General features: G+C 35.7%; 1 protein-coding gene across 1 annotated transcript in view; it reads right to left on the bottom strand.

Annotated features, from left to right (window-relative positions):
* Window positions 1–502: 502 nt before the first annotated feature.
* Window positions 503–22,344, bottom strand: part of LOC311582259 (protein disulfide-isomerase TMX3-like) — a 33,805-nt gene continuing 11,963 nt past the window's right edge. The window contains exons 6-16 of the mRNA XM_084803372.1: window positions 21,736–21,816; window positions 19,297–19,396; window positions 18,582–18,659; window positions 15,338–15,404; window positions 13,856–13,954; window positions 11,747–11,804; window positions 11,545–11,598; window positions 9,503–9,559; window positions 6,592–6,721; window positions 4,983–5,051; window positions 503–3,445 (exon numbers count right to left, since the gene is read on the bottom strand). Coding sequence (XP_084659498.1) covers window positions 3,188–3,445; window positions 4,983–5,051; window positions 6,592–6,721; window positions 9,503–9,559; window positions 11,545–11,598; window positions 11,747–11,804; window positions 13,856–13,954; window positions 15,338–15,404; window positions 18,582–18,659; window positions 19,297–19,396; window positions 21,736–21,816 — 1,051 coding nt within the window. The 3' untranslated portion in view covers window positions 503–3,187. The remainder of the gene's footprint in view (window positions 3,446–4,982; window positions 5,052–6,591; window positions 6,722–9,502; window positions 9,560–11,544; window positions 11,599–11,746; window positions 11,805–13,855; window positions 13,955–15,337; window positions 15,405–18,581; window positions 18,660–19,296; window positions 19,397–21,735; window positions 21,817–22,344) is intronic.

Below are 22,344 nucleotides of genomic sequence, written 5' to 3'. Positions count from 1 at the left end.
TCATAAGGCAGAGTATCACAATTCGACAAGTTAACAGTAATACACTTTCAAAAACCTTTATAGCTTAGTCCAAACTAGAAAATGTATTATTTCTACAATTAATTATTGTTTTTTCTCATTCTTGGGGCTCAGGCACATTCAGAAAAAATATATATTTATAAAAAGAAAATGGCAAATTCAGTCCTGCCACTTAAGTCTAAACAGTCCACACTTAACAATTTCTGTGTAAGAATAGGTGAGTGGTTTCTCCCCTACCCCCGTTCATCTCATCATGAAACACTGATGAAAATATTATTACTTTTCTTTTCTCCCTCAAAATAGGGTTTCTCTGTGTAGCCTCACTCTGAAGATCAGGCTGACCTTGAACTTACATGTATTGGCCGGACTCTGCCTCCGAGTGCTGGAAAATATTATTTTCTTAAAATAAAGAGCTACCAAGTCAAAATATTAGAAACATCATGAGCAATAAAACTGGGTAAAAACAAACAACACACACAATTGCTTCAGCTCTTCAAGAGACTTTTCCATTACTTTTACTCATTTGGCATCTTTTACATGAGTTCTAAACCAGGTTCCAAAAGTCCTCTGAGTAAGGAAGAAATCAAAACCTCTAGACCTAGTAAATCTCAAACAAATTTCAAACAATAGAAACTACAAAATATTGGTAAACACAACAAAGAGGAATTTCAGGGCAGAGGTGCTGGGGTTGCTGGGCTAAACATGCACATTCTCTGAAATACTCTTAAATGTTGTTGAGCACCAATGAGCTACGATTTTGAATTTCAGAAATCAGATCTTTACACATGAAAAAAAAAAAAAAAGGCAGAATCCCACTTTCCTGAAAGGATTCTGTTGTTGGTTTTTAGCCATGGGAATTAGAGTATCAATCATTTACTACATTATGAAGAGGGGTGCCTTGATTCTAAAGTATGTTCTCCTGATAAGCATACAGTATTCAGAATGATAACACACTCAAGAGAAAAGCACATGAATGAACAAATTTTAGTTTTGTTTTGTTTTTATGTGAGCAACCTGACAATGCAAATAAAAATGTCCTTAAGAATAAACAAGTAAAAAAGAGTTCAATACAAAAAACTTTACTTACAATCCACATACACATTTTGTTTTATCCGATGCACATTTTAAAAGTATAAATAGACTATGAGGATCAGTATAAAGTTGTTTTGCAGCAGAGAACCAAAGGACTCATTCGTAAAGAAAAATATTGCCGAAAACAAAGAATTATCTTTGCACTTCTGTTCATTGATGCAAAGCTGTGCTTTAGTTATTCTTTTTTTCTTACTAAGAACTTATTTACAAGGGATGATTGACAAGACAAAATACATACATAGTTGACAGTGATGAACAATACTAAAATATACTGGTGGGACTTCCCTTGTCTCTCTCCTTACCATACAGGATCATAAATGAGGAATCTCTATGCACTTCAGGTCTTTTCTCCTATAAAAAGGCTTGACCATTGGGCCCACTACCATGAACCTTCCTAAAGAATCATCTTTATTCTTTGGAGGAGCTTACTTTTCACAGTAACTTTTTTTTGAGCCAGGGTTTCTCTGTGTAGCCTTGGCTGTGCTGGACTCCTTTGTAGACCAGGCTGGCTCCGAACTCAGCGATCCTCCTCCCTCTGCCACCCAAGTGCTGGGATTAAGGGCGTGCGCCACTATGCACAGCTCACAATAACTTTTAACAGTGCGTATCTCCAGTTTCCATTAGAGAATATTCTTTTATTTCCTAAAAATTCCCTGTGACTACATATTTATAACATTATCAATAAAGTTAATGATGATTAAATGTTAAAAATGGATGCTTTTGACTATGAAAAGGAACACTTGGACACAGACTATGATTAGCAATTCCCTAGCTCCAGACACACGTGTTTAAGTTCAGTGCTGATTAGTATTGCATCTGAGATCAGAAGCTCCCCTGGCAACCAAAGCAGAAGCCCCAAGAAATGTCACTGTTGGAACTACACACGATGTCTGTAAATGCACAGTGGATCCTTTTAACAAACCCTAAAGTAGTCAAAGGACAGAATCTAAACATTACCTAATAAAAAATCAGAAATTAGCTAAAACGAAGGCCTCAAAATTAACAAACTGATCTGTAGTAAACATATTATCACAAAATACCTACTGTTAGGCATGACTGCATTCTGATAAAACATGAGAGGTCGTGACTGTCATGGAGGCAAAGGTGAGGGGCTAGAGAAGAGAACTCTCTCTATCCATGATATCTGAGTTTAACATGTTGATTGTATCACTGATATATTATAGTCTCCCACAATAGAGGTGTGGCAGTAAATTTTAAATTATTAGTTTACATATCATAAAATGTAATTTGTATTTCTTATGAAAACATTCTTAATTAATAGAAATATTGTAAGTAATATCAAGCTATAAAATAAAAATGAAACAAAACAAAATACCAGGCTGCTTTGGCTAAAAGTGAGATGGCCTCTCTTTCCTGCAGTAGTGGACAGTGTGCTCTGCTAAACAGCACAGCTTCAGCCCCCACTCCACACATATCTTGGTCATTTTGTAAAGGTCAATTACAAGATCCTTCTCCTACTTCATGGTACCATATGCCCGTATCGTAATAATGCAGTGGAGTTTAAGTAAAAAAGTAACATTTCTCCTTTAAAAACAACTAGTAAAATAAAATCATTATGCTATATATAAAATCACTACTTTTAAACTTAGAACTTTAAATTTGATAGATGGAAAAATTACCAGTTTCTCTTAAAATGTCTAAATTTTAAAGATTTCATCTGTTTATATAAACTTTATCCAAAATATAGGAGAATTGGTATAGTAGGTGAAAGTATTATTTCTCTTTGCAAAACACACATCTTCCACCTTAATGGTCAAGTTAAAATTCTGCCAAAGTTTCTTAACTTTGCCATAGAACACACACATAGACAGGTGTACAGACACTGGGCATCTGAACAATAGTTGACAGAACGATTTGACTTTGTTCTGGACAAACTCTTCATCTCTTTGCTCCAAACAGCTTCCATTTATGGAAGGATTACTTTAATTCATGCAGTTGTTAGCAAAATACAAAGAACATGTTCTCTTCTGTAAATAGATCATGATTAAATATCTAAATTCAATAAATACTCTTTAATAATTTGAAATCTTATCAAATATTTTCTTTCTGTGAAGTCTCAATCTTTCTTCTTTTCTAATACATCCTTGGGCTCTTGCACCGCAGGCACTAGAGACCCTCCACTGCTGGACTCCTGCTCTTTGTTCTCTTCTATCTGTTCTTGGTTTTCCATTTCGCTTTTGGACACTTCATATCGCTCTTCTATATAGCCTCCATCTGTGTCAGCTGTATAGATTCCACAGCACTTGATACTGATGACACCCAGCGGCAGGCCAAAGAGAAAGCAGCCCATAAGTGGAGAGCTCTTGAATATAGACTGTGGGGAGAGAATTCAGTTGCACTTCAATGGAATTCTGACATAAAAAACATGATGTAAATTTAAAGCCACACAACTTTTCTCTCACTGTTACTGAACTCAGTTGCAATGAATAACTGTCAATACCTGAGCAGTATCTACCATGTTAAAGGCTCAATAAATAAAGCCCGATGTGGTGGTTCACATCTTTAATCCCAACACTCAGGAGTCAGAGGCAGGTGGATCTCTGTGAGTTCGAGGCCAGCCAGGTCTACAAAGAGGAGTCCAGGACAGCGAGGACTACAAGTGAAATCTTGACTCGAAAAATAAAAACAAACAAAAAGACTCCATAAACAAAAATTCTATGCTCATATATGCACATGTAAGTGTGCATGTGTGCAGAAATGGCTACAGGCAACAGGATAAGCAATCAAATAGTCTGATTATCAAGACCCTTCTTTTTCTCTTATCGCCTATAAATATCTCTTAGATGATTATTATCTATGTGTTAAACTCTAGGAAGTTGCTTGTGGGTTCTTTCTGGTAAAGAGTTAATATTCATGCTCATACACACACACACATACTTAAAGATTTATGTGTGTATGTCTGTGTGTGTAGGTGCCTGGAGGCCAGAGGTATCAGATCTCCTGTAGCTGGAGTCATGGGAGGTTATGAGCTGGGAACTGAACTTAGGTCCTTTGTAAAAAGTACCAGCTCTTAACTACAGAGCCATCTATTTACAGCCCTATACATACTCTCTTCACATGACATTCTAATATCTGAGTCATCTGGTTGTTAGTAAAGCTTTATTAATTTACTACTTCCTCTTATGTTATGTGCTATTTCCTCAGTTACGTGAATTGGTTTTACCACTAAGATTTATTTCATGGGTTGGGTCTGTTACTCTAAAAGAATACAGAGAACAAAAGGTAATTTTGGTTGATTCACAGAATAAGAGGTGGAAATTTGAGGATGAGTGAGAAAGAAGCAGAACACGACAATGTATGACTACTGACTCTAGCCCTAGAAAGCCTCAGCAATATTTAAAAGCCAGTAAGGAAAGTACTTCAGATGGGTGAGGTCTTCTGGTGAGTATCACTGGAAAAGGGAAAGGAAGTGCTCAGAACTGATGGCTGTTGTGACACTGTGTAGTGGACTGAAGACTGTTGAGAGGATGTGTGGTCCTGAGTGAAAGTGAGGGCAGCTGTCAGACAAAATACAAAGAGGACAAACCATTTAGGTGGAAACAGGATAGTGATAAACAGAAGGATGTTATGTATGGATAATTCAGATTACCCAAATTTATTCCTTACCAATAAGGCCACATTTTCATGGTTGCCTTTGCCTCAACAAATGAAAAGTGGCATGGAGCAAGACAGTTGGGATGAACAAATGAACTGTTAGAGAATTAATTCACATTTTAATTCTACAATTTAAGCCTGCCATATAAAGAAATAAAGTATTAAAGAAAGAAGGCAAGTTGAAAGAAACAGAGAGCAGACTGACAATGCCAAAATTTTCAGTTATTGAAGACACTAAATTAACTGCCAGAACTTACCACAATTGTAGATTTGGCATCAAATACTATTCTTTTTAATCTCTGCAAAATGCTATCACCTCCTTGGGCCTTTAATTTAATAAGAATAAGACAAGTTATACACATATTAGTAGTTCGTTATGTTACGTACATAAAAATATAGCTAGAAGTAAAAATATTGATTCAAAAAATATTATACCCTAGTCCCCAAAAATCATGTTAAATATTTATACCACTTATATATTCACGTTAAATATATATATTCCTACTTATCATGTTAACGTACTCTAAACAATTCATTCTTCCTTTACTTATAATCCTTGTGGCTTGCTGGAAGGTGGCCCACCCTCCCTAGGCTTGCACAAGCTCTGAGTTTCTCTGGCTGCTTAGCTACAGTGTGGCCAAAGACTTTCTTACTAAGTAGGAACATCTTCATGCAGATGGAGCTCAACAGATAGTGCTGAGATGAGTGCAGAGAAAAGTTCCTGGGGATATCAAACCTTGGCATCTAGCTACCCCAGAAGTCTGGACCATTCTTTGAATTGCTAAGCTATAGGACCAATGACATATCTGTTACAAGAGTCTGGTCAGGTTTCACTAACTCACAAACAAAAGGGCTCTCACTACTATAACTCAGTTTCTTTCAATCAAAACAACACTTCAACACAGTAACATATTGCTACTATGTGACTCAGGGAGCTTCCCAAAGTCTGTGTAAAACTGAAAAAAACATGTAAAAAACAAAACAATAATTAAATTATCACTGAAGCAACAAAGACTCATTCTGACTTTTTTTTAAATTACTGAATTAAGATATGTTTTCACGACTGTTCAATGAGTTGCAGCCTAGTTTGAGAAATACTACAATAAGAATTACAGTAACAAAAAGAATAGAAAAAGGAAAAAATAAGATCACATAGTCTTTATGACAATTCTTTCACATGATTATTTTTAGAACTCTTTGCTGGAGCTCTGGTTCTCAATACATTTCTTTTTTTTCTTTCTTTCTTTCTTTCTTTCTTTTTTTTTTTTTTAAGATTTATTTATTTATTATGTATACAGTGTTCTGTCTGCATGTACACCTTCAGGCCAGAAGAGGGCATCACATCACACTACATTATGGATGGCTGTGAGCCACCATGTGATTGCTGGGAATTGAACTCAGGACCTTTGGAAGAGCAAGTGGTGCTCTTACCCACTGAGCCATCTCTCCAGCCCCTCAATACATTTCTTGATGGTTTAAAAAACTGGTTTTCATAGTCTGGCTAACTTAATTCAGTTGTCCTTAATTCAACTGACTCCAAAGGGTCATGCCAGGAAAATTCTCTAAAAAAGCATTATTCCGGGTCACAAACCTCCTAATATCTCTACCAGCTCTAGAGGCCAAGAATACTTTCCCCATCACTGTGATAGGCAACAGTGTCCCAAATAACTCTTTGAGGGACATTTGCCCCTGTGAGGCTCTAATAGGCTGACTGAATGAGGCAGGAGAAAGCAGTGGGTGGAAGCTGATTCCCTCTTCCCTCCAAGCAATGAATACCTACTCTTTTCAGGATCTAAGGTAAAGAACTGCTAGTTTCTCTTGTGCCTCTTTCCCTTCATCCCTCTGAAATGGATCTGAAACACTTACTGGTACTGTACCATCCAAAATGCTGTTAATGAACTGGACCATGTCACTGGCATCCTTAATATGTCGATCTAGCAAAAAGTACTGTTGGTTAGAAGTATTCAGTACAACTATGGTTGGGACTGTCAACTCACTAGAAAAAAAAAATAAAAATTTATATTAAGCACAGCAATAATAAATACTCTAGCGCTCAATTACATCTAAGTAGCTATAGTTAGAGAAGAAAAGAGATTTTTAATATCTTTACCTCTGTGGTTTACAGGAAGCTTTCAAAGTTTGTATAAACTTTACCATTAATCAAGATTGCATGAAAATATTCTAAAAACCAACACCTAAGTGATTAAAAGTGCTGTGCAAAGTATACAATTCTGCACAGTACTATACAGAATACTAATAACGTTTAACTCTACCTCAGATGGTACTCAGAAACCCCAACAGGCAAGAGAGTGGTCTCTGGAACCACACTGTTTGAATCTGGAGCTTTCTCTTAACACTGCAGCATGTTAGTCAAGAACTTTAGCTTCTTACATGTAAAGCTTTTTTCTTATAAAATATGGAAACCAATAGTACCTAACTTGCTACACAATTACATGAGAAAATTCAAGCTAACCCTTCAGAATGGTTCCTTGTATACACTGAGTAAACATACATGTTAAATAAACACTATTGTGAATTCTCTGTAGTCTCCTGTCACTCTACCCAACAAGAGGACACATATATTTTCCAATGTACTTAAACATTCACCAGGCAGGTCACACCTTGGCACTTAAGCCCTGCTGTCATGGCTTGAATATGAAATGGCCTGGAAAGGCTCGTGTGTGAAGGCCCCCAGCTGGTGACATCATCTTTGTAGGCAGAGGAGTCTTCTACAGTTAAGCTGGCTAGATCTATCAAGTCACTGGTAACATGACACTGAAGGTTTCTCCTGCTTCCTTTTCTCTTCCTCTACTTTTACTTCTTAGTCACCTAAGGTGAGGAGTATCAGCCATACAATTCCTGCTGCCACGATGATCTGCCTCATTCAGACTGAAAGCAGCAGAACCCACCAACACTGACTGAGACTTACATACCAAAATAAATTTTACCTCCTTTAAAACGTTTCCCTCAGGTATTTGTCAAAGACAAAAAAACTAAAACACACCCTTCAAACCTAACAACTTAAGCTGACTATGATGTTGTGACTGTAATTTGAGCTAAGATCTTACAACTGACTAAACTACGAATTAAATGCTTACCTACTGCTAGATACTATCATCGTGGATTATGATGTTAGTTATTGGAGCAAAAGTGCTGCGGAATGCTGCAAACATTTAAAAAATGAATCTATCAACTTAAATGGTCTTATCAAAGTCCCTATCATATACTGAAAAAAAAAATGAATTTCCATTATAGGGTTATACAGAATATCTTTCCTCTTAGGTTTATACAAGATCAACTTTACAACTTCTATACACAATAATTGTTCTATGAGCAATAGGAAATTTATAAACAATTGTTTTCCTTTCTTTTCTTTTTCTTTTTCTTTTTTTTTTAAACATTATTAAAACTTTAGTGCCATTTGGGAAACAATGTGGAAGAGGGATGGAAGTGGAAATGGGAAAAAAACATAAACTCTAAAGAATGGGGAGTTGTGCTGCAAAAAGATGAGTGCTGTACATAACACAGCTGCTGCAACTATGAACTCACTGAACATGTGGTTCTCTGTGTAAGCCCTGCATGAGACTGGGTCTGTCAGCATTTCATCATGCACAAGGAAGGGGCCTACGAGGTCCTGTCTCTTCCTGTGTGATTACTGGTAGTTAGTAGCTTTCGGGTCAGGAGGTTATAATTTTCTTCAGTGAAGTTACCAATAACCTATCACACACTTATGCAAACAACTCAGACTTATTGGGCAGAAGTGTTTCAGAGAAAGATGTGGGGGAGAAAGGGAGGGAAAGATGGTTAAAAAATATCTAAAATTTATTCTACACTTGCATGAATCTGTCAGTGAAATTTTATTTATTTATTTATTTATTTATTTTCTCAAGATGGTTTCTCTATGTAGCTTGGACTTACTTTGTAGACCAGACGGGCTTTGAACTCACAGCAATCCACCTGCCTCTGCCTCCGACTACCACACCTGGCGTGAAATTTTAAAATTTAAAGAATATCCTCTAACTAGATAGGACTCATAGTGGAGGGATGGGAACACCAGCCCACCCATAAAAACTTCGACCCCAAATTTACCCTGCCTACAAGATGTGCAGGGATAAAGACAGAGCAGACACTGAAGGAAAGTCCAACTACAGCCTCGTACCACCCCATGGGAGAGAGCCAACCCCTGACACTATTAACAATATTCTGCTATGTTTGCAGACAGAAGCCTAGCATAGGTGTCCTCTGAGAGGCTCCACTGAGCAGTGGATTGAAATGGGATGTAAAGAAAATTAAGAAAAAAAAAAAAAGAACAAAGAAAAAATACTGTCAATTACTTCAAGCATCTTCGATTATTGCATGTGGAAGTCAGACAACTCTCAGGATTGGGCCTCTTCTGACACCTTGTGGCATATGGGGATCAAACTCAAGTTGTCAGGCCTATGAGGAAGTGGCTCTACTCAGTGAACAACCTTACCAGCCCACAATAACTTATTAAAATATGTATTATAAAAACTATAAATTTACCTATTATAGAATGATTTGAAAATGTTATTATGTTGAAGTGGGAGACAATCTTTATAGTAAAGAATAAAATTAAATCTTAATAAATTCAAAATACAGGATTTATAAAATAAAATCAGACATTTATTGGGGGGATGTCAGCATCAGAAAATGACAGAAAGTGCTTTTTGGTATGTTTTTTCCAGCTAATTAAGTCGCTCTCCATCTCTCAAAATTAGTAATATCAAAGTGGAAAAACCATCAATACTTTACTTACTCCATCAGCAAGGTGTTTATATAGTCATTTCCATCCATATGGCCAAACTGAAAATCTCTGTAAGACACAAGCAACAACAAAGAGAAAGAAGAGAAAGAGCACACTATTGGATTAAGAGAAAAAAGGTACACACCACAAACTAGAACTTGTAAGCACATAAACTTCCAACACTGAACATGGAACCCCTGACATTTACACCAGAGTGTTTTCTACTCAGTTTTGATAAGCAAATACACAACCAACAAACTGGACATTTCACCTCACTATACATGTTTAAAAGACAGGGAATGAAATGTGCTGCAAGTAAAATACATTTAAAGAAAGTGAGCCAGGTGTGGTGGCACACGCCTTTAATCCTAGCACTCAGGGAGGCAGAGGCAGGTGGATCTCTGTGAGTTCAAGGCAAGCCTGGTCTACAAGGAGAGTTGCACATAGCGAGGACCATTACACAGAGAAACCTTGTCTCAAAAAACCAAAAAAGAAAATAAAAAAAAAGTGGATTTACTGTGAAATAGGATCACTCAGAAGAGGTCAGCTACCATGTACCATGAGAATTGCACAATGAACTTTTAGTAGATTTTATACAAAGAAAATAATGAATCCTCGAGGTTTCTCTTGCTGTTTTGGTAGCAGCAACAAACATAAAAAAATGAAATACAGCAAAAATTCTTATTCCTAAGTAACTTTTTACATTTCATTAGTATTTTGAGTTTTTTTTTTTTACAATCACTTTCCTGGCATGTGAGTGTTCATTTAAATTGTTTCAAATTTGCAAATTTATGTGAATATTCTTCTACCATAAAACATGTGTCAAACACTCTCAAGAAGTAGGAATGGGATGAATTATAAATGACTGGGTGCAGCAGCTTCTCCAACTTTTAAGATGTGGCATAGATATGTCCTCATGCTGACTGGAAGCTCCAGGTCAATTAATTCTTGATTTACCTTTCAAAGTATGAGATATGATCTCTCTTATCTGAAATGCTGGGGCCCAGAAGTGTTTGACATTTCTGAGTTTTCATGGTTTGGATTTGCGTACAATGAGCTCCCTAGGGCAGGGACCCAAATGTTCAGTACAGAACTCATGCAGAGTCTTTGGTTGGTGCTTCAGTCTCCAGGCTGGCGCTGTCAGTTGGCTCTGTTGGTCTTCTTGGGGTGCTCCTGTCACCTCCAGGTCCTTTTCCCCTTCCCCCTTTTCCACAAGAATTCCTGTACATTGCCTTGTGTTTGGCTGCGACTGTTTCTAACTGCTACTGGGTGGAGCCTCTCAGAAGACAACTATGCTAGGCTCCTGCCTGCAAGCAAATCTTTAGATAAGAATATCTTTAATAGTGTCAGGGCTGGCTCTCTCCCATGGGTGGGTCTTAGGTTGAGCCAAGCACTGGTTGGACATTCCTTCAATCTCTGCTCTAACTTTATCCCTGCACATCTCTCCCTACACAGACGTAGCTGATGGGCAGCTCAGGCTTTCTGTGGGTCCACTAGTAAGAGGAGTGGGGGCTCTCTCTGACATGGACTCTGTTGGCTGTTGTTTGATCATTTCCCCCTGGTGGGACAACCTTAGCAGGCCACAGGGGAAGAAGACACACTTAGTCCTGATGTGATTTGATGAGCTGGGATAGAAGGGAAGGAGGTTCCCCTTTTTTGAGGAAGAGGGGATGGGGGAGGGAGGAGGGAGAGGGAGCGTGGGCCTGTGAGGAGAGGAGGGATGGGGCTATGACAGGATATAAAGTGAATTAAAAAAAATACAGAACTCATTTTTCCCTCCTCATATACACCTTATACACATACCATGAAGGAAGTATCACAATTCTTTAACATGACTTTGTGTTCTGACCACTATCATGGGAAGGCAGGTGTGGAATTTTCCACTTAGTGCTGTGTCAGAGCCCATGCATTTAGACCTTAGAGCATCTAAGATGCCAGCCTTAAATTTTTGAGATTAGGGATCTTAACTACTTTTAATTTACTTCACTGATAAACCGAATTAAACAGTGACAAACTTTCAAACAAAGTCAACTTTTCAGAAAACATGCACATACCTATGGAAGTGGTCTCTGAAATCTCTAGCAACTTCTTGAACAATTGACTTTAATCTGTAGAAGAATAAATACATAAATATGTCACCTCTTCAATTAAAAGGTTTAACTATCCCATTACAACATCTGTTGCAAGACACTCTATGTAGACTACACAAAGCTGGCATGGCATTTGAAGCTTAAATCTGTTTCAAAGCAACTATACTTGGTATGCTCAAATGATGTGTTTTTCTCATCAATGACTACAATAGCCACAAGCTTTCCTGAAATTAAGAATAGTATCTTTCATTTCCTTGAATTGAGAAAGACATAACTCACATAACCCATACTTGTCAAATATTACTTCTGATACCAGACTATGTTTCTAGATTCCAATCATCATTTACACATTGGTGGTTCAGTGGTAGAATTCTCACTTGCCAATCATTATTTACACATTACATAAAATTAAGCCAACATATTTGCAGCCCAGACCAGTAAATTAGTCAACTTCAAATGATACATTTCTTCTACCTCTAGGAGGTAAATATTAATAATTTTATTTTAATTTCTCTAAAATTATTTTATGCAAACCAACAACGTAATGAAATATTTTGTCAAAAGCTACACCATAAAGAAGACATTGCCAGATGTGGTGGTACATGCCTTTATCCCAGCACTCAGGAAGGCAGAGGCAAATGGATCAAAGTTAGAGGCCAGCCTGGTCTACAATGTGAATCCAGGATAGCTACGGCTACACAGGGAAACACTGTTTTGAAAAAGCAGCAGCAGCAGCAACAACAACAACAACAACAACAACAACAACAACAACAACAACAACAAAGACATTGATTTAAAAACATTTACTAAAAATTGCTAATAAGCCCTAGTAGTTTATAACACTAAGGAAATTATTTTTGCATAGCCATTTCCTCTGTTACAATTTCACCAGTGATGGCATATAGAATCAAATTGAGTGACACTACTTTTGAAGTATAAGTAAAACAGTAAGTTATATGCCTACTGACAATGTTCGGGAGGGTAGAACAATGTAATAACAGTAGTGTTCGGGGTGCTGACGTGGGTTATGTTCTCAGCACTGTACCAAGCAGGGAGAATAAAAGTGAGATACCACTCTCTAATACTTATGTAACTGAACATAAGCAAACTCCCATTTATTTTAGGAAAGCAAGTTTTTCTGACTTATAAGGAAAAATTAAATGAATTTATATACATAAACATACTTGAGTATAGTTTCACTCGAGGTAGAAACACAAATGTAGGAATAAGTTAAAAACCAAACCAAACCAAACTAACCAAACCAAAATCCCCCCCCCCCAAAATCCCAAAACCAAAAAATTAGCATCATTTACATTATTTTCATGCTTTTCCTAATCTCACCCTGCATAATACATCTCTAATACATCTACATAATCTTGATTCACTGTTAGCTTTTTGTTGAAAACATCATCTATAAGAATTATTTCATTTCTTGAAATATTTCATGTACTATTCAGTGCTTAATTTTTCATTTTGTTTTTTTCTTATTCTTCTTTCCCCCCAAGACAGGGTTTCCCTGTGTAATAGAGTCCTGGCTGTCCTGGCCTCTCTCTGTAGATCAGGCTGGCTCGAACTCACAAATATCCATCTACCTCTCTGCCTTCTGAATGCTGGCATTACAGACGTGTGCTACAGCACCTGGCTTCAGTGCTTAATTTGAATTGTGTCTAATTTTCAAATGTTTCTTCCCTATCGCTGTATTTCCATTTCATGATCATGAAACTGTGAGAGGGAACACATGTGGTAACAACATATAGATGTCCCACCTTTAGTGGGGTCTAAGCCTATACAATACTCTCCTAATAAAGTAAGCTTCTTATAATTTTTAAACTTTCTATGTTGGCTAACTCTTATATTTCTATTTATTTTTCTTTCTTTGTCATTTTCTATCATATGACCTTAAGAAATGAACAGTATGACTGATTCCCACTCACAAGTAACAGCAGACCTTAGGAGACAGTGAGAAGGCTTCACTTTAACTTGTAGCTTCATGGTTTTTGTTTGTTTGGTTTTGGTTTTGGTTTTTTATTCCCTTATTCTTGAATCATTCAGGCCCTTGTCTTCCTCATCACCATCAGGTGTTAGTAAACCTCTTTGGCTACACTGATCCTCATATGAAAGTATATATCCGTGGTACTCTAAGTCTCAACTCTTAGAAAGCAGAACTAGCAAACATAAGTGTACTTTAATTAGGAAATGCAGCTTTAAAAGAACCAGTAAATAAGCACTCAAAGAAAAATTCTGTAATGAAGCGGAATGGCCATATGCTTGTTACCTGTGTCACCAAGTTCATACAAAAGGAAGCCATCCATAGTAAGGTAGTTCTGAAATCTCTCCCTGCTGATCCATGTGGACAGATCGCCATCTTCATACTCTTGAAACAAAGCAAAGGAAATACATCAGCGTACAAGGCAGCTGTAATGTCTCAATTCAGCAAAGTGATAACGTATCTAAAACAGTATTATAATTATAAAACCTTAAGCTGGTTCTTAGGTAGTTTATAGTTGCCTGAATTAAGGGCCTCTTAGCAGGTTTAGAATAAGAGATTTGAAGGCTGAGTCTAGATACTGCTAGACATTTTAACTTGGGAGAAAAAAGAAAACACTCTTCTTTAAAAATACATAAAATAGTAACAATGGTCAAGTATACATTGAACACTTCTAGTAGCATTTTCTTAACCAAAAAGAAGGTAGGTACAGACAAATATATGGGTTCTTTCCTTTCTCCTCTTTTCATGTATGCAAGTTCTTCTCAAGTTCATTTGACTGGTGATGACTATAAACATTCAAAAACTATCTCCTGAATGAATGTACTTTGATGTTTCACTGTATAGATCACTTTATCTAATACTCTAATGATGTAGGACAGTCATGTATCTGCCACACTATCCCCTGTATAAATTAAAGGACAGAAATAACTATGCAACATTAGGTGGGTAACGCAGGACATCTAATGTATAGCACTAGTGATAATTATGTATCAAGTTAGTTCAATTGAACACAATGACAAAAATTAGAGATGTGTAGTTTTCTCTGCAGTTATCAAGACATAAAATATAAGAAAATATCAAAACATGTTCCTTTACTAAAGCAAGGAAAATAATTTTTTTCTTCAGTGGTCCAACAATCAAGTGGTTACCTAAAAAAATATAACCCCCATTTTTAAAAAGAAGGATAGTGAAACACAGTGAAAAAATTTCATTAGGATTTGCTTTGAATTACTTCAAAAGAAAAACAATAAAACTGAAACAACTACAGTAAGGTCCTGTTAACCATTTATGAGCATGAGGGTTTTATTATATCTTTCTTTTATGATGTATGGATGATATAAAAATAAAATTTAAATAAAGTATTTTCTGACAGAGGGGGAGAAATACCTAAAGAAGGTAAAGAGTTTCATTCTGCTGAGGATATTTTATTTTATCGGTGTGTGATGAAAGCTAACTATCCTCCTAAAATTAAGTCTGAACATTTTAATGTATAGAAATTGAATACAGATTATTTCTTAAAGTGGCAAATAATTACACACACACACACACACACACACACACACACACACACACACACACACACACCCCTCAATGGAAGCAACTAAGAATGAAGTACATTGTTGGAAATCTACTGAAGGATTAAAAGATGATTCTATCAAATGTGATACTTTGTAAGTGGCAGCACTTACACAATATTTTATAAATGCCTGCTTACAACAATGTTTTAATTATGAAAGGCCTTATGTGAGTTAAAGCTTTGGAACTTACCATCATAAACAAAGTAAGTGTTGTCCTTGAAAACAAGCACAGCAGGAATCTCTTTCAGTGTCACATACTGCAGAAAAACATCAGAAGTTTGAAATTTTAACGCCAATAATTCAATTAGTACCTGTAATAGCATGATCTGGTGCTTTGTATTTGATTGCGAATTATTTTGTTCCAGAGATCTGCTTGCTTTCTCTTACAAGCACATTCTCCGGTACATCTTCCCTTACTGTGTAAATCTTGCTCTACCTAATTTAAAGGTGATTGGTTAAAAAAAACCGCTGAAGCCAGGTGTGGTGGCACACACATTTAATCCCAGCACTTGGGAGGCAGAGGCAGGCAGATTGGATCACTGTGAGTTCAAGGCCAGCCTAGTCTACAAAGTAAGTCCAGGACAGCTAAGACTACACAGAGAAATCTTGTCTTGAAAAACCAAACCAACCAAACAAACAAACAAAAACCAAACCAAACCAAAAAACAAAAAAACCAAAACCAAACAAACAAAGCAAACAAACCAAAAATCAAAAACCAAAACAAAATGCTGAAGCCTGGGCAGGGCAGAAGTGAGAGGTGGAGCTAAGGTTCATGGGGAGGAGATAGGAAAAGAAGCAAATGGCTTGGAGGAGCAGCTCTAATGATGGATGGAGCAAAGCAGCCCAGGTGAGAAACACGTGCAAGTATTTATGATTTATGGATGGGGGGGAAGTAGCCCAGATAGGAATTATTAGAGCAATTGGCATAGGATATGGGACTGGGAGATGAAGGGTAGTTGAGAGGGGAAATATTTGCTCAGCCCCAGGTAAAATAAGGCTTATCTAAAATCTATCAGGTGTCTGTGTACTTATTGATTTGGTAGCAGGTTAGAGAATAATACCACCATAACAATTACAGGCTTTTAATAATAAACATTATTAACCATTTTTATTTTCTACATTAAGTACCTACAATTAATTTCAAAAGCATTGAAAAAAAACTAGGAAATAACCCCTCACCCACACTACTGAAGACTAGAAAGAGTACAATCTTAAATTCAGCTAAATTTTATGTTTTCAGATACCTCCCTGGAAGCATGCTGCCTGACATAAGAAAAGACAAGGACCACTCTTAAGAGTTTCTATAAGACCATGGATAATATTTTGAGTAGGAAAAGATGGAGGAATTCTGGAGCACAGAGCAGTATGCTGGAGCACAATGCTTTAACAGTCTACCTAAGGATATCACTCCCCAGTACTCATCAGCTTTGTGATACTCAGTTACTTCATCTAGATTCAACTGCCTCAGCCTAGAAACTTAAAGCCAATGACAACATCTACCTCCCAGGATAATTATGGATGACATTAGGCAACAAGTACTCTCCAAACTACTTTTTAAATACTATTGGCATTCATAAGGAATCATCTAAAAGTACCTCCTTCTATTTTGTATGTATTTCAAACAGGTAAAATTATGAAAAATTAGGCTAGGCAATTACCCATGAGTATATGTAACCCAAAAGTAACAGTGAATAGATTCAGGTACATCTCAGCACAGAGGCAATATGATAAATGATCTTGCTACATTGTAACTAAAAATTACATAATACTATCATAATATCGGGTAGTAAAAAAGCTCTCAATCATGACTAGATTTGCCTTTTCTTGGCCACTCACCCACAAAAATGTTAGGAAGTTTCTGTGTTAGCATGAGGCATTGCTCCCTTCCAAAGCAATGAAGTGGCCTTTCTTGGAAGGACTTACAGCAGATAATCCATTTCCATATCTATCTCTTCCTTACATTCCATGGCGTTTACATTACAGGAGGTGCTGGTCTGTTCTCTATTGTTTTAGTTTTTTCTTTGTTTTTAAAATATAAAGTCTCACTGTAGCCCAGGCTAGCCTTGAGCTCCTGCCTCTATTTCCAGTTGTATAATAAATATCATGTACAGCTAATTCTTTAGCTTCAAAGAGATAGTGGTTACACAACTATTTGCATGTGCCAAAAATAACACATCTGTACACCAAAATGGAAGGATCTGACTGTAAAATATAAAAATTAATACTTAGATCTAAAAAAAGGAGAAATGACAAATTAAGGGTATGAACATTATGTGCTCTGAAAAAATAATATGTCTTCTACCAAAATAGGTAAACTGGAGTGGATTTAGATTGGCAAAAGTAGAGGTTCTTTAACATGTTGAAAACATTTCAGAATTTCCATTGTAACATAAAAACCTATGTACTAAAGCAATGGTTCTCAAGCTGTGGTCGTGACCCTTTTGGGGTCAAACTACCACTTCACAGGGATTGAATATCACACATTCTGAATATCAGACATTTACATTTTAAGGTTCATAACAATAGCAAAAATTATAGTTATGAAATAGCAATGAAAATCATTTTATGGTTGGGTTACCAAAACATGAGAAACTGTATTAAAGCATCGTAGCATTAGGATGGTTGAGAACCAGTGTGCTAGAGTACACTCTAAGTTATTTCATATTCACCTGCTTATTGACTCCCAAGTTCAAAGGTTAAGTGATCTGTGAATCTACTTTCACAATATTGTGCTCTTAGCACTTTCAAATGAACCGACTTGAGTTCCTTATGAACTTCACCTTCATTATACATGCTGTAAAATATACAACAAGAATTGTCTTCTGCTTGCTTCTATCCCCTTCTCACAGTGATATAGGAAGACTGGCTACTGTGCTGCTGTTCAAATATGCAAGTTATGCTCTTGTCTTGGGCATTTGAATTATCTCCTCTTTTCTGATATTCTATCCATAGACCTGTGTGAGGCTCTTTCACATCAAGCAGGCTTCAGTTCAAATATTTTCTGCTCACACCTCCCTCTTTCCTTACCTTTTTGGATCAAAAAAATTAAACAGCTGTCCATCCCTACATATCCCAACTCTCACAATGTCCACTTACTTTTGGTAGCATCTCTGGAGTCTTGTTTTTGTAGTATTTATTTACTACTGGGTGTGAGGGGCCAGGAGTAGACTGCATTTGCAACAATACATAATTTATTACTTAAAAGCACCTTTGGGGTTTGATATATATCACTGCTTACCAATATTATTTCATAAAGAAAGAAGGTCACCAATGTAATGTAACCACAATCTCTAAGTGCCATGATTGTGGAAGCATTGGTTCATGAATTATAAACAGTCTGACATCAGTAGTAAAAAACTTTTCATACAACATTACAAATAAATCTGACATGTAGAACCAAATCAAAATTCATTAAATCAAATATTAAATATTACCTCAGGAACCACATCTTCTGAGGCAGAAAAGAAGTATGTATACACAATTAACTCTGAAGCAGCATCTATGTATTTCTCCTATAATTTGAACAGAAAAAGGATATCTTAAACATTAAAGATAAAAAATTTATTCCTTATTTAATAATCCAATTAACTATAATATACTATAAAGATTTCCTACCATGTTACCTTTCAGTGAAATAAGACACTATAACTAAAACAAATGTACTGTTGTGAAGGCAAACCACCATTGCAACTAAGTGATCCTACCCTCCCCTTCAAAAAGAGTTGATGAATTATAACACAAAGTCGACTCAGGTTTATTAATAGAGATTAGCAATGATGATTAATGATGATGGTGGTGACAATAAGAAAAGTATACACAAATACACATATACATTAAGTAAACTTAAGCACAGTGCTTTGCTTTAAAAAGGTAACATCTGAACAACAGTTTTCAGTCTTTCACTTAAAGTACGAAAAAGTGATGCAAAAAAAAACTAAGGCAGGCAAGCTTTATCCAAATTTCACTTAATTTCAATTTGATAATTTCATAATTGTAAATTTAGTAAGAGAGACTAAAGAAAGTGTTTTCATTGTGAAAAATAGATAAGCTAAAATATTTTGCTTCAAAGTTTTGGAAGAATCATAGCTGCATAGCAAACATAAAATTACAACATGTCTGTTCATGTGGAAAAAAAAGATAATGTCATACTTTTAAGGGTGATTCTCCACCAATATAAACAAAAAATACATGGTGCCTCTTCCGTACATGGTCGAACATTTGTTGACTTGGAAGAGGTCGAATCAGAGCCCTGTGTGAAAACAAAACAAATGGTAGTGAACTAAAGATAGAGCACAATTCATTCTTATGGGACATGTTTTAGCAATGTATTATCTGCACTTATGTATATCACCAAACCCACTCAAGTAAAATTTCAGCCTATGGTACTTGTGTACTACATAGTAAAATTCTATGTAGTATGCAAAATTAAATCTGACAGCTTCAAATCATTTTAGACATCATCGACACTATTTTAAATTAGTGAGATATAGAATGATCATCCATTTATAGTCCTTGGCTAAAAGCAAGACAATTCACCTGAGAATTCTTTCCTTTTCAAAAGCATACTTACAGAAATAGTATCCCAGGAGTCAACAAGAGTTAATATTTATATAATATGTGTCAATTTAAATACTACATACTTCTTAAGTACCCTATAGAGGTCAAAGTCCCAAGCTTCTAATTTATATTACTATTTATTTTCAGAAAAATAAAATGGAAGCACAAAGAGAAAGCTTTCCTACAAAATTTAATAAACAGTCATTTTTAAAACAAATGGATAAATGAATGACAATAAAGGTTACTATAAAACATATCACTTATAAAGTTAAGAGATAAAATAAATGCTTTCTTTTTAAAAATATGGTATAGATTATCATACTTTTAGTCGACAAAACTTATAAAATAAACAGAACCTATTTTGCGAAGTGAACACTTTCAAAACACACAGTTTTTAAGGTCATTGCATCATTCTCCCGAGCCTCTGCTTCAACCCTTCATAATTAACCAGCAAGTGATGCAACTCTAAACTGAGTCATGAAATCTCCCCTACTCCAGAGGCACTCTCACATCAGGAGAATCTCTTCTTACAGTTAAAGAAAAACGCAATCAATAACTGCCAAACATAAAACTACCTGAAGCCACAGGAGAGTCAAGTGTATATACCACTAGCATCATTTACCTCAAATAAACGTGTTTCAAAATTTATTTATTCACACAGTAAATGAAGAGAAATATACAATCAAAATGAGAAAATACAGTTGAAATTACATATAAGAGTCACAAACTATAACAAAGATCATTCCTAAATCTGTGCATTTACACAAATATTTTGAGGCTTAATTTTACACCACGAACCTATCCTGTTTCAACCTCAAGCTATTTATAATTACCAATATATCCTATTAAGCTAATAAAGTGTGTAGAACTTTAAAGCCAATATAAATTGATCTTGACAAGTGCTCTTCACAAAGATACACATAAGCATATTACAAATATAATTATAAACACTGATATTCTTTACACATTAGCAAGATGTAGATATCTTGTTTTTTAAAAATCACATTCAAATCAGCAAGAACTGCTTGTGAAGGATCTACTTCCTGATCAGCAATAAGTCAAAGATTGGTAATTCAGTGCAAATGGCTCACTGGGTTTTAACTATGTCACTAGCTAAGCCAATACTGCCAGAATACTTTGCAGGTAGCATTGAAAAAAAATGTGATGGCAAAGAAAATTAATTTAGATGTATTTAAAAAAATATTTTCATCACCACAAACTAGAAATGAAACCCCAAGTCTCTAAGAGCAATAACATCTGGGCTTCTTTTAAGACTCTGAAATTAGAGAAGACGCTATGTAAGTTGATACACGGCATTACAACATAAGAACTATTTCTAAAAAATAAGATTCATGAAATTGCTAACAGATACTCCTAATTTCTTTTACCATGTTTCCAATTACTCATAACAACTATGGTCTGATAATACTAAGTAGAAACTTCCACAGGAACCAGTCCATAAGTTAAACTGTGCACTGTTCTGAATAACAGGAAGCCCCACTGTACACTGCTTTCCTTCAAAGAGTACAGAGACAGCCAGTAAATTACTCAGGGCTGTGAGCAAGTAATCCTTAGTTTGTTTATCAATGGAACAAAGTGCAGAAGTTAGTGACATTGGAAATCCAGATACTAAAGAAAGGAAATCAAGTGCTTCCTTTAAGTGAAAAGCGAGAAGTACAAGATATTTTGAAAGAAAGGAAAAAAAAACATTCATATGATCTGGTACTAGGCAGTTTCAAGCATCTCTGGGAGGAGTTGAGGTAGGGGCTTAGGATGTCCTTAATATATAGGACAGACTGTTATATCTATAATAAAAATTTTGAAAATATATTAAAATTCATTGGAGAAAAAAATTAACATAAACTATATCATCTATCTTTACAGAACTTCACTGCATATGCTATATAACCTTATATTTTCATAAATGTATACAACACATTTAATATCTAAAATATGTATGTTCAATATAATCTACTAAAATACATTTCTTTCAAATACTAAAATCATATAGTAAAGGCTTTTTCAACTTACCCAGATACTCTGTGAGCAAACTCAATTATATCATCTTTAGTCCGTGGTCCTCTATAATTATATGCCAAGTCTCCCTTTAATCTTAAAAATAAAAGATAAGAATTGGAAATTAATCGTCCTCATATTTACTCTCAATCCTCCTCTACTAAAGTATAAGCTTAAAATGCATAAAACACTAAATAAGAAGAAGCTTTAAGAGCAGCGCACTTGTGTAAAGCAGAGTGTGCAGAGTCCCCTGAGAACCAGCAACTTACAATGCACAGGAAAAGGCAATGTGCCACATACACATCAGAGATACATTTTAATCTGTAGTGTAGAGTTATAGTATGAACCTTCAGAAAAGTGAGTAATTTGTACATTTACAGTCAAGAGCTTAAATCAGAGTAATTTTAATTATTCTCCATCAAGCGGAAAATAAAAGGACTAGGGACTAGATTATTTTGGTGGTAGCAAAACCCCCAACATGCATCATGAATTAGGCATAAAAATAGTTTTCCTAAAACACAGATTATCTTCCAAAAGACATGTCAATGAATAAATTTATATTTAACCAACTGTACAGATACAAAAGAGCAATTAATAGGCAAAAACAGAGCTCTTAATAACAAA

Source organism: Acomys minous (assembly GCF_964271855.1).
Source record: "Acomys minous genome assembly, contig: SUPER_13_unloc_1, whole genome shotgun sequence".
NCBI lineage: Eukaryota > Metazoa > Chordata > Mammalia > Rodentia > Muridae > Acomys > Acomys minous.
The sequence above is the reverse complement of the archived record's forward strand: the minus strand, read 5'-3'. Positions and strand labels throughout refer to the sequence as shown.